This window comes from Cyprinus carpio, chromosome B10 (assembly GCF_018340385.1).
Source record: "Cyprinus carpio isolate SPL01 chromosome B10, ASM1834038v1, whole genome shotgun sequence".
NCBI lineage: Eukaryota > Metazoa > Chordata > Actinopteri > Cypriniformes > Cyprinidae > Cyprinus > Cyprinus carpio.
In genome coordinates, this window is record NC_056606.1 from 3,582,834 (window position 1) to 3,598,890 (window position 16,057).

At 36.6% G+C, this 16,057-nt stretch overlaps 2 protein-coding genes across 10 annotated transcripts; one reads left to right on the top strand and one right to left on the bottom strand.

Annotated features, from left to right (window-relative positions):
• The first annotated feature begins 44 nt into the window (after positions 1-44).
• LOC109084441 (heterogeneous nuclear ribonucleoprotein D0-like) lies at positions 45-6,864 on the top strand. 8 transcript variants are annotated; one of them, XR_002016769.2, is made up of 9 exons: positions 45-446; positions 1,596-1,764; positions 1,864-2,025; positions 2,101-2,232; positions 3,643-3,736; positions 4,328-4,483; positions 5,081-5,162; positions 5,502-5,603; positions 6,388-6,864. XR_002016769.2 is itself a non-coding variant. In XM_019099115.2 (8 exons), exons 1-7 carry the CDS (start codon positions 301-303, stop codon positions 5,146-5,148), a joined length of 927 nt encoding a protein of 308 aa, XP_018954660.1. In that variant the 5' UTR covers positions 45-300; the 3' UTR covers positions 5,149-5,162; positions 5,502-6,864. The 8 variants fall into 8 exon arrangements, 6 of the variants coding, with proteins under 6 accessions (XP_018954660.1, XP_018954661.1, XP_042588082.1 ...); XR_006155715.1 differs by having other exon boundaries at positions 5,081-5,603; XM_019099115.2 differs by having other exon boundaries at positions 5,502-6,864.
• si:ch73-234b20.5 (uncharacterized protein LOC449923 homolog) lies at positions 5,374-11,320 on the bottom strand. Of its 2 annotated transcripts, none has more exons than XM_019099109.2 (4): positions 11,179-11,320; positions 9,486-9,607; positions 8,541-8,702; positions 5,374-8,356 (listed from the first exon to the last, which is right to left on the bottom strand). In XM_019099109.2, exons 2-4 carry the CDS (start codon positions 9,486-9,488, stop codon positions 8,213-8,215), a joined length of 309 nt encoding a protein of 102 aa, XP_018954654.2. In that variant the 5' UTR covers positions 9,489-9,607; positions 11,179-11,320; the 3' UTR covers positions 5,374-8,212. The 2 variants fall into 2 exon arrangements, with proteins under 2 accessions (XP_018954654.2, XP_042588084.1); XM_042732150.1 differs by having other exon boundaries at positions 11,123-11,277.
• Between the last annotated feature and the right edge of the window lie 4,737 nt (positions 11,321-16,057).

Sequence of the window (16,057 nt, forward strand, 5' to 3'; positions counted from 1 at the left end):
ACGTGTGATATAACAACGCATTTGCTCACTGTACAGAAGAGAGCCATGATTTCGGAAAGCGCGACCGACGTCGCTGGTTCCAAAATGCGTAGTGACGTCATTACGTTCGAGTTCCGTTACGCAGCCATTTTGTGAATGGACGCCGTTGCCATCGACATCCTGAAAGCTGACTAAAACAAACGCGATCGTGAGCCTAATTTAACACGACGCACCGCCGGTTCAGTCGCGTTTTAACCTCCGACGCTTTCCTCAGGAAAAACACCTGCAGTAGCCCGCGTTTTCGCCGAGAACCGATCGAGGATGTCGGAGGAGCAGATCCAGGGCGAAGAGCCGCTGATGAAGATGGAGGAGGAGGATGAAGAGGAGCTCCTGGGGGCCGATGAAGGAGGCCCGGGAGAGGCGGAGGGCTCCAAGATAGACGCCAGTAAAAACGAGGAAGATGAGGGGTGAGTCTCGGCTGATAAACAAGAAATTATACGGTTTCCATGTACTAGTTAGGTCAAATATCCCCCGTCTGCAGAGGCTTTTCGACTTCGTGTAACGCGTATATCTCTCAGATTAAAGAAAATAAAACAAAAACCGACTTGTTTTCTGTGAATCCGTATCTGTTTATCATTATGGAGCACATAATTAAGGGCCGAACTGTCGATGACGTCAATCTGTCAGTCGCGCGCTGGACCTCATGAATATTCATTAGTCGCGTGCGCATATTCACAAGGCTGCGGCTGCTTCCAGACACATTTGCCTTTCAAATGCGCGTTTGTCAAATGTCAGCTGTGTCTTTTTCCAGCGAGGAACTCTTAAATGTGTTTAGTAGCTCGTGGTGGTGTGTAGGTTCATCATAAATCAGTGACTACAAGCGTCGTGTGAAATATCACCCTTTAAAATTAAATAAGGATTGTAACCCAGGCTTTAATGTAGGTCTGAAAAAGATTTAATTTTTTTTAAACGAAGGCCTAATAGGTTTTAAATTGTATCCAAAATACATAAAATCGTGGAATTAAATGTTCCATGTAATGCAAAAATGAACATCTTTGTCAGGATTTTTGTCGTTTTGCAAAACAAATACTTAAACATCGTTAAAACAAGGTATGTTTACTTCAAATGCAAATTTAGGATATACTCTACCTGTCACTGGGGAATAAAAACTTGCTTTCACTTTTAACTAACTGAGCCTAATAGCAGGGTTTTGTCCTTTTTTTAAAATCATAAATTCTCTTCGTTTTGATAAATCTCCCAGAAAACCAGTCTTTGTTTTTAGACATATTTTTACTAAAAGGCATGTCAAAAATACATATTCCATATTCTAGTAGTTAAGCTTTTTGTTTTGGTATTATTAATTAAAAAGTAATGGAGATTGGCTGTAAAGTGTGCTCATTGTGTTCTTGTTGACATTTTCATTGAGAGAACATATTGGTGCATTCCCTTTAATATTTCCCCTAGATTTCCTTTACGTGGTCTTATAATTTTCCATCATAAACCTTGCAGAAGCCCTGTTATGGTTTGTCTTTTGTGTTGTAGTACTTGACCTGATATAAATCACTGTAAAGTCTTAACCCCACAATCTGTTCTCACATCAGTCTTTTTGGTTTTAGGAAAATGTTCGTCGGAGGCTTGAGTTGGGACACAACAAAGAAAGACCTGAAAGACTACTTCTCTAAATTTGGAGAGGTGGTGGACTGCACCTTGAAGCTGGATCCTCTGACGGGCCGGTCCAGGGGCTTCGGATTTGTTCTGTTTAAAGCTGCTGAGAGCGTGGAAAAGGTGTTTTGTTTTTTGTTAGAATTGTGCCATTTGAGTGTTGAGGCTGGCGAGGCAGACTGATTAAATCAAATCTCGACGCGTGTCTGTTCCTTGTTAAAGGTGATCTCACAGAAGGAGCACAAACTGAACGGAAAAGCCATCGACCCTAAGAAAGCAAAGGCCATGAAGTCCAAGGAGCCTGTGAAGAAGGTGTTTGTAGGAGGTCTCTCCCCAGATACTCCGGAGGAGAAGATCAGAGAGTACTTCGACGCCTACGGCGAGGTATAGAGAAAGCGGAAAGCTGATCTGTAATACGTGACAAAACCCCACATGACTTACACTTCTATACTTCCTCAGGTGGAATCCATTGAGCTGCCAATGGAGAATAAAACAAACAAAAGACGAGGTTTTTGTTTTATAACATTTAAAGAGGAGGAGCCAGTAAAGAAAATAATGGAGAAGAAGTACCACAACATCGGTTTAAGCAAGGTACAGTCTTAAAATGATCCTGCCATTCGACACGAATCATAAATGTTATTAGGGATTGGTGATTTATTTAATGGTATGTTGATGTGTGTGTAGTATGTAAAGCCGGTTCCCTGATTAGCGCTAAATCGCCATCACCTGCTTTCAAATGGAGCGGCATTTAATAGACAGAGCCGTAGATCACTGATAATGAAGCTAACGCAATATCGCGTTGATTATCGAAGGCGATACATCGCATTATATCGTATGTTATATACTTTCATTATTTCAAAACAAAAAGACTTATAAAACCTCATGAAGACAATGTGAGGAAATTGCTTTTTTGTATTAACCCCTTAACTGTCACCATCTCACCTGTGGAACGCTTGGCACTCTTTTTTTTGTTGTCCTTTTTCTCTATAAAATCTTTTAGTAATCATCATAAATTATATATCATTTGAAAGAATGAAAGCTTAGAAGCCCAAGAGTCATCCTGTAAAAACCATTTTGAAATCGGACATTCCATGGAAATGGTACTTTAAAATCTTACGGCGGTCTCCTCCCCCTTAGTGGGCGGAGTCAAGTGTCATATTACAAAATGCATTACGGTCTTTTAGAATTAAAACTTTTTATAATCTTGGCAACAAACATATCATTGGAAAGGTCTGAGTCTCAGTATTCCATATTTGGTGGTTATCTAGAGAAAAATTTTATTCAAAGTAGTTTTGATGGCTCCCGGTGGCTGTTTGTGGAATGACACCCCAAATAAAATCTCACAGGAACCTCAATTTTTTTCATATCAACTTCAAATTTGGAACATAACTTATTTAGACACAAGGCTTTAATTTTATACCAATTTTAGAGTAAAAACCTGTTATGTAAAATATTTATAATAAATAAAATACAATAAAATTAATATAGCGCATTTTATTTACAGTACATTTAAACTTTTTGATACTTTAATTCCTTGAAAAAATTCCACTTTTGCCAAAATCTGCTAATTTTCTTCTTTAAAAAGAGACCAACCTTAGGTCTATATTCCAAAGTGTTCATAAAATACAACAATTTAAGTTTGGATAGTGCACTTTAATGCCTATTTTAAAAAATGGGGGGTGACAGTTAAAGGAGTTCAACTGTATTAAAACCTATGGAGACCTGCACATGACCCCAATTTACAATTTACCCTCATTCTTAGGCCACAGCTTTATATCACTTTAATGGTACATATCGCAATCTTTTTGGTTAAATTACCATGTGGAAATGCATATTTTTGTATAACGCAGTTAAATAAAAAGTACTTTGTTTTATTAGCATGTTTTTTTTCTGTGACGTGAGAACTGAGAATCAGTAGTCAGGTGAAATGCTCCTGCCGGCTCTGACTGTGAATGTTGTTGTGTTTCTGATAGTAATGTGAGGCTGTCATTGTGTGTGCAGTGCGAGGTCAAGGTGGCCATGTCCAAGGAGCAGTATCAGCAGCAGCAGTGGGGAGGAAGAGGAGGGTACGCCGTCAGAGCCAGGGGCAGAGGAGGTGCGTCAGGCAGCACTGGGGCCGCTACAGAATGTTACGAATTTGGAATGTTGACGTGAAAAAAGAATTTACAGAGAAATTCCAAATTAAGCGAACAGATCATTTGCATGATTAATTTAGACTGCTTGTACTCTGATGTGTTTGATAATGTTATTAGTATGTAATTAGAAACTTATAATCATCTGAACCATATTTTTCTAATAAGATCAGTAAACACATCCATTAAGTTTACTGTTGAGCACCACAGAATGTACACAACTTCAGGATTAATTTCTAGAAATATCAAAACATCTTTTTAAATGGTTATATACGGACTAAATTAGTGCACCCTCTTCTAATACGATTCATAAAATGAACAATAATTCAGTACAATTAAGAATTGTGTACTTGGCATTATTAATATTTCTGGGAATTACTTTATAAACCGTTGGAGTTTCCTTAAATTTACTGCATTTTAATTGTGTTCATAAATTCTGAATGAAATGTTTTTGTTTTGATACCTCAGTCCACTTAGATTAGCCGACTGTACGTGTTTTTTTGCAGCGTCCTCAGCCGTTGTTAACAGTGATGTGCCTTCGGCGTCTGTTGCAGGTCCCAATCAGAATTGGAACCAGGGATACGGGAATTACTGGAATCAAGGTTATGGAAATTACGGGAACTATGGCTACAACAATCAAGGCTATGATGGATACGGCGGCTATGATTACTCGGGTTACAACAACTACTACGGATATGGTGACTACAGCAGTATGTAATACTGTTTGTGAACGCACAGATGAAAAAACTAAGGATATATTGTATCGTGGATTGTCGGTACTCGACCCGGACTATGACAGTTGTGCACTAAATTATCTGAGCAGAATGCACATGCTTGTATCATACATACGCTTCCAGAGAAATCTCTAGAACATTGCTGCAGTTGCTTTTTGTCTTACAGGGAAGGCTTGCTTGCACAAAGCTATACTGTACATATGTATTATAATACCTATGGTGCTAAATATAGAAAGGGATGTCTTAGCTTCAAAACACATCTGTCAAAGTGCCTTTGAATCCATTGGACGTGTAAATCTGTAGGCCATGCGGTCGTTTTTAGCAAATAATAAACAGTTTTCAAACATTCATTTACGCCACAGATCTGTGTCTCTCACCTCGTTGTCAAAAATACAGTATTTTGAAAGAATGTTTGAATACAATTAACGTAAGTATCTCGCATGTGTCACGAAATTGGCTGTAAAACCCAAAACGCTGAGGTTGTTTTGTTTTCCGCCTTTCTCGAGCGCCCGTGTGCCAGCACGTTTAACCGTAGATGTCTGCGTTGTTTGTGTTTTGTGCTCCTAACTCTAGATCAGCAGAGCGGCTACGGGAAATCCCCGAGGCGAGGCGGCCATCAAAACACTTACAAGCCGTATTAACCAGAAACATGCAGGTATGTTGAAGCGTAGCTCACGCCTGTGCATCTGTAGTCTCTTAATCACCATTTGTAAACTTTTTTTTTTTGTTTGTTTTTTTTGTAATGTACGTTGCTTAATTTTTGTTTTTCTCTAAAGTTTCACAGCACCCTGAAGTGCTTTACAGTAGTGGTAACATAGAGACTTTTGGCAGTAATGTAACAGCTGGCTTTTGGCTGTTTCTTGCCATTTTTAACTGTAAAAATTAACAGGTACAGTACTGCTAAATGGGTACCAGAAAATATGGAATTACAAGGAAAGAAAGCCGAAGAATGTTGTCTCCTAACTCTGACATATACCTTGTTTGTACCTGCCAGCGGGGACTTCCTTGCAGGCCATGAGCTGACTTCCCGATTGTCTCAGGCCCGCTCAATGCGGACAGGGTACGAGAGGCGTACGCTCTCGAATGCTCCCATTTGGTATGGTCTTCCAACATCCTGTATACGAATTGTAAAAACTTCAGCAACAAAAACATAAAAAGGACACGTCAAGCTTTTAACTTCTGTTTTTGAATTGTGTGTATTTTTATATTTTTTTTTGTATTTAAAGGTTCCTCTTAAAACCTCTTGGGATTGGTCTTATGTAATAATATATTATAATGTAATGCCATTTTTTCCAGGCACCATCAAGTAATGGTAAAATATGACACGAGAGCCGGAATTAAAATTAACTGTTCACTTTTCGAAGGATACGGCTTTCTCTGGACTTTCCAGTGTTAATATGCACTTCTAATCTAATCTTACCTGTAATGCTTGCTTTTCTTTATTTGTAGCTCGTAATATCCTGTAGTCCATGAGCTAAAAGCCGGTTTGTACTCGGATGCCGCTGCGCTGGAGAAGTGCTTTTTTATATTTGTATTGTGTGGTTTTCTACCGCCAGCGGTGGAAAAAGCTTCACCTGTAAACCGTGTTAATTTCATCTAACAGATTCTCTTTTTTAACCTTTTGAAATCTTGGAAAGGTCTTAATGTTATGCTTGTAATGCTTTCCTTTTTGTCCTTTAATTTCCATCGATTCAAGGTTTCACATTTAAATGTTATGATTCCGCAAGTTTTCAATTGAACACTATTGCATTTGCTATTATTCGATTTCAAAGTCATGTCTTGTCTCCTTATTGAAATTATTAAAGAATTGGGATTCCTTGACATTTTATGAGTCAGTGTCCTTCTGAAGCGTAATTGCCGTTTTCTTTTTTGTTTTTCAGACGGTCGAGCGAATCGCAAGTCAACCCTGAGAGGAGAAAACACGAGGGCCAGACTTATTAAATATGGAGTTGATCAACACGTTACTACACTTTGGTCGGCATTTCATTCACCAGTTCCTTTTAAATCTGAAGTTACTTGGAAAGGGGACACACTAAAGAATATTTCAAGTGTTATTTCCAACTATAACCTCCAGAATATTTGTTTCTGTGTTTAATTAGTTGTAGCTTGTGTAAGTTTATAATCGTATTTCTTGCTGTGTTGTTGAATACAATGAATTATAGAGAGCCCAAATCGTTTAGAAATTATTTGTATACAAGTCTATTAATTTATTGCTTAAAAGTGCGTACAGAGTGTAGGCCATTTAATATTCATTTCATATTGCAGTATTTTACTACAGAGTCATGTAAACCATTGAAAAATACAAGAAGATAAAGTGTATGAACCTTTAGAGATTAAAGTCGTAGCTCACCCAAAAATGAAGACTGTCATCTTTTACTCTCCTTCATGTCAAATATTGCTGCTGTTTTCAATATTAAACCAGTAAAGCAGCTGGGGCCCAGCTTTAAAATAACAAAAAAACATGATTTGACTTGTGCATTATATTCCCAGACATTATAAACTGAATTTATAATGCACTATAAAAGTAGTTCTAATGCATTAGTTAAATGCAATTTATAATGCCTTGTATGGTCTCATGAATAATCATAACCACAGTTACAATATCTATTTATCGTCACACCTTCAGAAAGTGTAATGCTCAAAACAACAAACCCTTCAAATAACGATGCATTTTCACTTTGGTTGCAATTGTTTATGAAAAGATGTAATGCATTACAATCCACATCATGAATACATTTATAGTGCATTATACATAAAGGCTTTAAGTGAAGTGTTACTAATATATGTTGTAAATTAAACATTATTGGATTACATTTTACAATAAAATTCACTTTCAGTCTTACTAAAAAAAAATTACACGGTAAATTCAATGTTTGTAATTATGAAATTTAATAGAAATTGTCTAAAGTAAATCCCACACCATTTCGTTTTGAGTAATAAGGACTATATTTACATGTGTGATAGTCTAGATTCTCTTTCATTATATTGTTTCCAGTAGGAAAGTAATTCACTTTTGGGTGAACTGTTCCTTTAAAGGCTTCATTCTGTCATGCAATTATTTTTACACAATAAGTACATGCCAATCAGTATTTCCCATATAGTACATATAATCTATACAGGCCACACATCCTCTTGACAAAGACAGCTACTGACTGATACATTGTAAGGGTTTGAATTTAAATGTAAAGATACCAAGAAAAAGCTCTAAATCCATCCCGGACTATACTTTGTCAAGGTATAAAATCAGTTTCGTGAGCACAGAGTGATTTCACAGTTAAAGCGTGAGAAATGTTCCCGGAGTCATATAACCATTCACAGCTGGAGGTCTGCAGCATTGTAATGAAATGTAATTAGAATTGAAATGGTTTTTGATGTCTCCAAGGAAGACCACTAACAATAAACACATCCTGAAACATTTTTCACTTACAGTGAATTCTGTTGTTTTCAGTCCCGTTATATTAGAATAACAGCCTAACAAGTAAAAACCACATATAATGCATATGCATACACCCCTGACATATTCGCCCCAGATTTCTATAGAATTTTACAGGAAATGTCAAAAATAGAAATGTACCTATACATAAATGTATCCAGTTCCTTTCATAGTATAAAAAAGGCATTAATTTTTAGTGTGTGTGTGTGTGTGTGTGTGTGTGTGTGTGTGTGTACTGAATACAAATGATTGAAAAGGATGTGTGGGTTGTATTAGGTGGGAATGACTTGTGTTGCTAACAGGATGATTAAAATGATGATGGCAAGCACTACCACACCAATTATAATCATCATCTTGGTGTTCCTCCACCACATCTTTCTGGCAACACGCGTGGACGTCCTTTGAAACGAGTCCGCCTAAAGGCAAGATAATCACACACACAATCAATTGTTATCATGAACAAATCAAAAAAATGTTTTGTGACTGGTTTGATCATCTGGCCTCATGTGAGTTTCACTAAATGCCTTGTTAAGGTCTTACAGAGATCAGCATGTGTACGTATTGGTCTCGTTTTGACCTTGACGGGTCTCAAAGGCTCACCGTGGCCTGCAGATCGTCCGTTTTGCCCATCAGGTCATCCAGCCGCTCTCCTCTCTCCAGGACTTTGTTGATGTTGTCTTTGAGAATGACTTTAACATCATTGACTTGATCCTGAACTTGGTTGAGTTTGCTAGGCGCTTGTGCTTCAGCGTTGTAGTCAGCCTCCATTATAAAGAGAAACACAAGAGTTATCCACTGGACCCAAAAGACAATGCACTAATAACAACACACATGACCAGTCACGGGGAAAGCTACTTTCAAGGTAATGCGTTTTGTTACTCCATGAAAAAGTAACTAACTGCCTACAGTTTATGGATGGCTTTTTGTTACCTAAGCTAGACTTGCTTTTTTTTTATTTTAATAACAAAAAACCCACAAGTTCTATTTTTGGCAACTGTGAAAGCCCTCTCACAACAAAAGTGAAACGAGTAAGCCTCATATATATATATATAGATAGATAGATAGATAGATAGATATATTGATAGATAGATACACACTTTCAATGTTAGTTTAACAAGAGAAAAAATAAGAGAGACAAACAGGAAGAGAGAAAAAAGATAGAAAGATAGATCAGCATGGTACTGTATCATACTGCCTGTAAAAAAAGGCAGTATAATATTTTGAATCAGACAGGATATCATTATTGGCTTTTCATCGAGTCACTATTTCCCTCACGTTCAGCACGGACTTCCTGCCTGACAATCACTTTCAGATGAGTCCAAAGATCTAGATGAAGTCAGCTTCAACAGATAATGTCGTCTGATTCTGTTAAGCACTATAAAACACTGACACACTGAGTTTCATGTGTTGTTTTATCATCATTAATGTAGTACTACATATGTAACCATGTTCGTTTGAGCACACAGGCTGGTCAAAGCCTTGAACAAATACGCATTTAAATAAACATTTAACTAGCAAACAGCACAGGCCTTCTAGTGTACTTACCATTTTGAAACTTTAGTGAGACTTCCGCAGATGTCCAACTGTGGCTGCCAGAGGGTTTTCAGAAGTTAGACCGAGACCATTGCTTAAAGGCCAGGGTTTCTAGAGAAGCTCATTCCTGTGCGCTTCAACACGAGTGCAGAGGAACAGGATGAAACATTAGAGAACTCATTTGCAAACAGAGCTTCCCCTCCCAGACAGATTGCACATTAACCAGCACAACACTTCCTACTGGCTCCTCACCAGTCTGTCACTGAGGCTCAACCCACCTCTCTCTCTCTCACTCTCTCTCTATCTCTCTCTGTCTTTCACACACACACACACACAGAGAGAGAGAGAGCTGCTGGACGGTTTCTGTTCTCGTGCTGTTACACACTATATTTCTGGGAAATACATCACACCAGCTTTTCCTATTTTCTTTTCTTTACTGGGGATCTGAAAACATCCCTTTTTTAATTTGATTGTACTTTCAGAGTAGCATCATCTGATGTTATGCACTGCCGTAATAAACAACTCAAGGAACCACTTAACAGCTGTTTATAGATTTATAATCATTTCACAGGACTTTAACCTTATGGCAGATGACTTGATTGTTAAATATTAAACACGTAATAGTAATGTTGTTCACTAACTTTAGGTGGTTTACTACATGTTTAGGTGCTAGTGACTCTGTTCTGTTCTCAATCCTTATGAACGACAGAAAGAAAATACAGGCTACTGTGATAAATCAATATGATTTCATATGAGTTTGTTATAATACTGTGGGGTGATGGGGTCAGTCAGATTTCTGAATCACTTTCAAAGCTTTATATGCTCTCCGAGATGTTATAATGTCATTTAGTCCTGTGTTCGAAGCTGAATTTTCATCATTATTTCTCCAGTCTTAATCACGATCCTTCAGAAATTATTCTGATTACTGTCACTTTAAATAAATTAAATATATCCTTGTTGAAGAAAAGCATTGGATAGAAATATATTTGATTGCTTACCTTAATCTAAATTTGCATTACGCTGTAATCGTTTAGTTTTACAGTTAAGGGCCAAAGAACAATCCTAGACGGATTTATTGAACACATATCATTATTAATATTATGATATATAGTCTGTCTACACAAGGCCTAAAGTTATGATTAGACATGAACGAGGCTCATGGGAGCTCATTCTGTACAAACACGCTTCTGTCGTGTGTTTCTGCTGCCACGCAGGCGCTTTTTATGCGTTTATGGCAGTGCTTATACATTGGGACGGACTTTATTGCAATGTTTTTCCTTTTTGTGACAGAGTCTTCCTGCAAGCGGCGCTTAGAGGCTCACAGAGCCGAGTCCGTCACTCAAACAAGCTCGTGTCATCAGGGATTTATCTTTTTTATTATTCTTATTTGAGACACTTATTGACTAAAACTGATATTACCCTTTACATTTCTTTATTTCTAATGACCGTCACGTGATATACAAAGAGAACAGGTTACAGCAATCTTCATAAAATGCCAAAACAAGTCAATTTCCTGTAATCAAGTACGATTGTGATTGGTCTAATCTGAGTAGCGCTGAGAAAAGTAACAGGCAAAATGTGACTAAACACTTTCGCAAGAAAGGTTCAAATCGGATAAATATTTATTGACAAACTTTAACCATTTTTACCTGACTGGTTAGAGGTAATATCAGGGCAGCTATCAAATGTGGTATAAACCGCTTACTTTCCTCTAGCGGCCGCTTTAAGAACTGCAGCAAGTCAGCGCGAAGTTCCCCTTCAGAAAAAAATCCGTCAGAAAAAATCTTTAATTCTCTCTCTTCTGGCCTGAGCACGCTTTTACAGGACAGTGGTTTATGCTTTAGCAGGTCGTCTCTGTTGAAAGAGATTGGTTAAAGTAAATACTAACTCTTTAGCCACGCCCACTAAAGTTCGTCATACTTTAGTTTAGACTAACTGTGAAAGGCACACTTGAAGTTTTAGTTGTAGTTGCGTTTATAAAGCTGTAGTTTTGTGCAGTCTGCGTGGTCATAACAAACCAAGGAAAACTTTCCTTTTAGGTCTGTGTCTGTAGAAGCACATTCGGGTAAACAGACATGCGCAGTGAACACATTTATTACAGTTACAGTGTTGCACGTGTATTTATTATTAATGCTACTTGTAGTATGGAGATAAACATCCTCAGGGTCTGTAGGCAATTTTGATGATGCTCAATGAACAGTCAATAAATAAATCACACCTTCAGACTAAATATAGATACAGTCGATGCCAAAAAATATTGCCCCCCTTGGTAAATATGATCAAAAAAGGCTGTGAAAATTCATCTGCATTGTTAATCCTTTTGGTCTTTTATTTAAAAAAATCACAAAAATGTATCCTTTCATTGGATAATAAGAATTTAAAACAGAGGGGAAATATCATTAGGAAATAAATGTTTTTCTCAAATACTCGTTGGTCACAATTATTGGCCCCCCTATAAATTCTTATGAGTAAAATATCTCTGAAGTATATTCCCATTCATATTCACAATTTTGAGCACTCCAGCATGATTATAAACATGAAATCATCCAGCTCTGGCTTCCTGTTTCACAGAAATGTAAAGCGGAGGGAAAACAAAGCCCAAATTCCCTTAATCATCCATCACAATAGAGAAAAACCAAAGAATATATTTCTGATGTGCAGCAAAAGACAATTGAGCTTCACAAATTAGTGAAGTGGCTATAAGAAAAGAGCTAGAGCAGTGATAATTCCCATTTCCACCATCAGGGCAATAATTAAGAATTTCCAACCAACAGAAAATGTTACGAAACTTCCTGGAAGAGGACGTGTGTCTATATCGTCCTAATGTGTGGTGAGGAGGTCAGTTTGAGTGGCTAAAGACTCTCCAAGGAGCCACAGCTGGAGAATTGCAGAAAATAGTTAAAAGAAAATTGAGTCTCTGGTTCAAAAAACCTTAAAAAAAATTGTCAAACAGCACCTACATCACCACATGTTGTTTAGGAGGGTTTCAAGAAAAAAATCTCCTAGCTCATCCAAAAACAAACTAAAGCATATTCAGTTGTCAGACACGACTGGAACTTCAAATAGGACTGGCTTCTATCGTCAGATGAAACTAAAAAATTAGCTTTTTAGCAGCAAACACTCAAGATGGGTTTTTTAAAAAGTACCCCATGTGTACGATGAAATATATTGCTGTATTTTTGATGTTGTGGGCCTATATTTCTGCTGGAGGTCTTGTTTAGACACATGGCATCATGGATTCTATCAAATACCAACAGATAAAAAATCAGTAAGTTACTGACTCTGTTAGAAATCTTATAATGGACCATGTTTGAATCATCCAACCGTACAATAATCCAAACACAAACCTCAAAAACAACACAAGAATGGGTCACTGAGCTCAAAACCAAGCTGCTGCTAGAGCCATTCCAGTTCCCTGACCTGATCCCTATAGAAAATGAGAGGAGTGAACTGAAGAGGAGAAGCTGGGAATCTAAAGGGTCTGGAGTGATTCTGGATGAAGGAATGGTCTCTCTGATCTCTTGTCAGGTGATTTCTCTAACCTCATCAGGCATTATAGAAAACATTTAGAGCTGTTAAACTGGCAAATGGAGGTTTCAAAAAGTATTGAATAAAGGGGGCCATTTTTGTGCCCATGTGTATTAGAGAAAAACATTTATTTCATAATGATAGTCCCCCCATTTTAAAATTCTTGTTTATCCAATGAAAGGATACATTTGTGTGAATTTTTGCTAAATAAAAGACCAAACGGTATTCAACAATTTGGATTAATTTTCACAGCTTTTTTTGATGCGTCTTTAGCAAGACCAAGGGGGCCAATATTTATTTTGAGTACTTTTTATGATTTTGTTAAGTAAAGTTTGTGAACAAACTTTGAAGTTGGCTTGAGAAAGCCTTGAAAGTTGAGATAGTTTAGACAGATTTTGATAGCTATCAGCATGTTTAGTGTGATTATCATGTTGTTAATATGTTGTTAGCATTAGCAACGATTAGCATGTTTCTAACATGTTTTAGCATGACTAGCATTTTGCAGGCATGTTTATTATAATATTTTGCTAGCATGTTTATTAGATTAGTATGTTGCTAGCATGATTAGCATGTTGCTAACATGTTTGTAACATGATTAACATATTTTAGCATGATTTACGTTACTAACCTGTTTCTAACATGACTAGCATGTTTCTAGCATGTTGCTAACATGTGTCAAGCAAATCCTTCTTAATTAAATTACAATACATTTTCATTTAATTGCATTTAAGTGTCAGAAAACATAACATTCAGTTTGCATTAAAGTATATTCATTTAAAGTATACTATTTCTTTTAAAGTACATTTTTTGAATTTAGGTGTAGTCTACTTCAGAGTCACCTTGTAAGTGATTTTTTATTTTTGTATAATTTTTTATTTTATATATTTGTCTGATCATTGACGCGATCGCGCGCAGCAGCGCAAAGTTGATTCTGTGCTTACTTGATCTAATATTTGATGTTTTTTTAAATGTTGTAGATTTAAGTAGCATGAGAATCGCTAAAATGAATGCATATATTTTAAGAAAGAGGTGTTCTTAATGATTTTTAGTTTTAAGTTAATTAAAGCAACGAAGCAAAGAATATGTAAAAGTATGGTATTTGGGGTAAAAAGCGCCCTGCTGTTGGGGCTAAAGGCGCACAGAAATTAACATGATAATTAATAGATGGCTGCCTTTCCATTTGTTTACATGACATGGTTAGATTCAGATGGTAAATATCATATATATATTATGTTGGGTGTCCATCTTAGAGATAAACACCAGGTTTACAATGAAACCATCATATTTGAAAACATGATATTAATCATATATAATAAAATATCATTTGTTGGTACTACTGTAAATCTATATTCAATTATTATTCGATCACCTTCAATGCTTTCAGAATCTTTACTTTTTTATTATTTTTTTGTTTGTTTTTTTTTCTGTATTTTTATATTTTTTTAATTTTTTTATTTTTGTTTATCTTTTTTTTTATATTTTTTTTATTTTTTTGCAGTAAATAGTATGAACCTTGCTAAAGTGATTGTTTTGAACAAATATTAACTTAGACCTTATTAAAAAACAACATTATTTTAGCTGAAGTATTTGTGTCTCATAAGATTTTTAAACCAAAAAAACAAAACAAAGAAAAACGACTTGAATGATTTATTTTCACATAAAATCTGTTGCTCCATTAATGTTCAATGCAAAAACATAGCCTATATAATTTTTCTGCAATTGTACATTTTAGGTGCACTGAATAGCACATTTTTTGTGCCTTAAGCCCCATTGTACCCTATTATAAACAAATAAATTTTGCCATTATGTGCAATTCCAGATTAGTTCGACTGGATTTCATTGTGAAAGTTTGCTAAGTGTCAATTAATAACACTATTTCATGTTTACCAGCACCAAAGTCTACTTATTTAAAGAGTATTCAATATGTATAAAAAAAAGTTTGTGTGTGTATATGTATATATACATACACACATACATATATACAAACCCGATTCCAAAAAAGTTGTGACACTGTACAGATTGTGAGTAAAAAAGGAATGGAATAATTTACAAATCTCATAAACTTATATTTTATTCACAATAAATATAGATAACATATCAAATGTTGAAAGTGAGACATTTTGAAATGTCATGCCAAATATTGGCTCATTTTGGATTTCATGAGAGCTACACATTCCAAAAAAGTTGGGACATTTAACAATAAGAGGCCGGAAAAGTTAAATGTACATATAAGGAACAGCTGGAGGACCAATTTGCAACTTATTTCCAATTAGCAACATGATTGGGTAGAGCCTCTCAGAGGCAGTGTCTGGGCAGAGAATCACCAATCCCCCAATGCGCCGGTGAAAAATAGTGGAGCAATATCAGAAAGGAGTTTTCTCAGAGAAAAATTGTAAAGAGTTTGAAGTTATCATCATCTACAGTGCATAATATTATGCAAAGATTCAGAAAATCTGGAACAATCTCTGTGCGTAAGGGTCAAGGCCGGAAAACCATACTGGATGCCCATGATCTTCGGGCCATTAGACGGCACTGCATCACATACAGGAATGCTACTGTAATGGAAATCACAACATGGGCTCAGGAATACTTCCAGAAAACGTTGTCGGTGAACACAATCCACCGTGCCATTCGCCGTTGCCGGCTAAAACTCTATAGGTAGAAAAAAGAAGCCATATTTAAACATGATCCAGAAGCGCAGGCGTTTTCTCTGGGCCAAGGCTCATTTAAAATGGACTGTTGCAAAGTGGAAAACTGTTCTGTGGTCAGAAAAAATAAAATAAAAATATTGAAGTTCTTTTTGGAAAACTGGGACGCCATGTCATCCGGACTAAAGAGGACAAGGACAACCCAAGTTGTTATCAGCGCTCAGTTCAGAAGCCTGCATCTCTGATGGTATGGGGTTGCATGAGTGCTTGTGGCATGGGCAGCTTACACATCTGGAAAGGCACCATTAATGCTGAAAGGTACATCCAAGTTTTAGAACAACATATGCTCCCATCCAGATGTCGTCTCTTTCAGGAAAGACCTTGCATTTTCCAACATGACAATGCCAG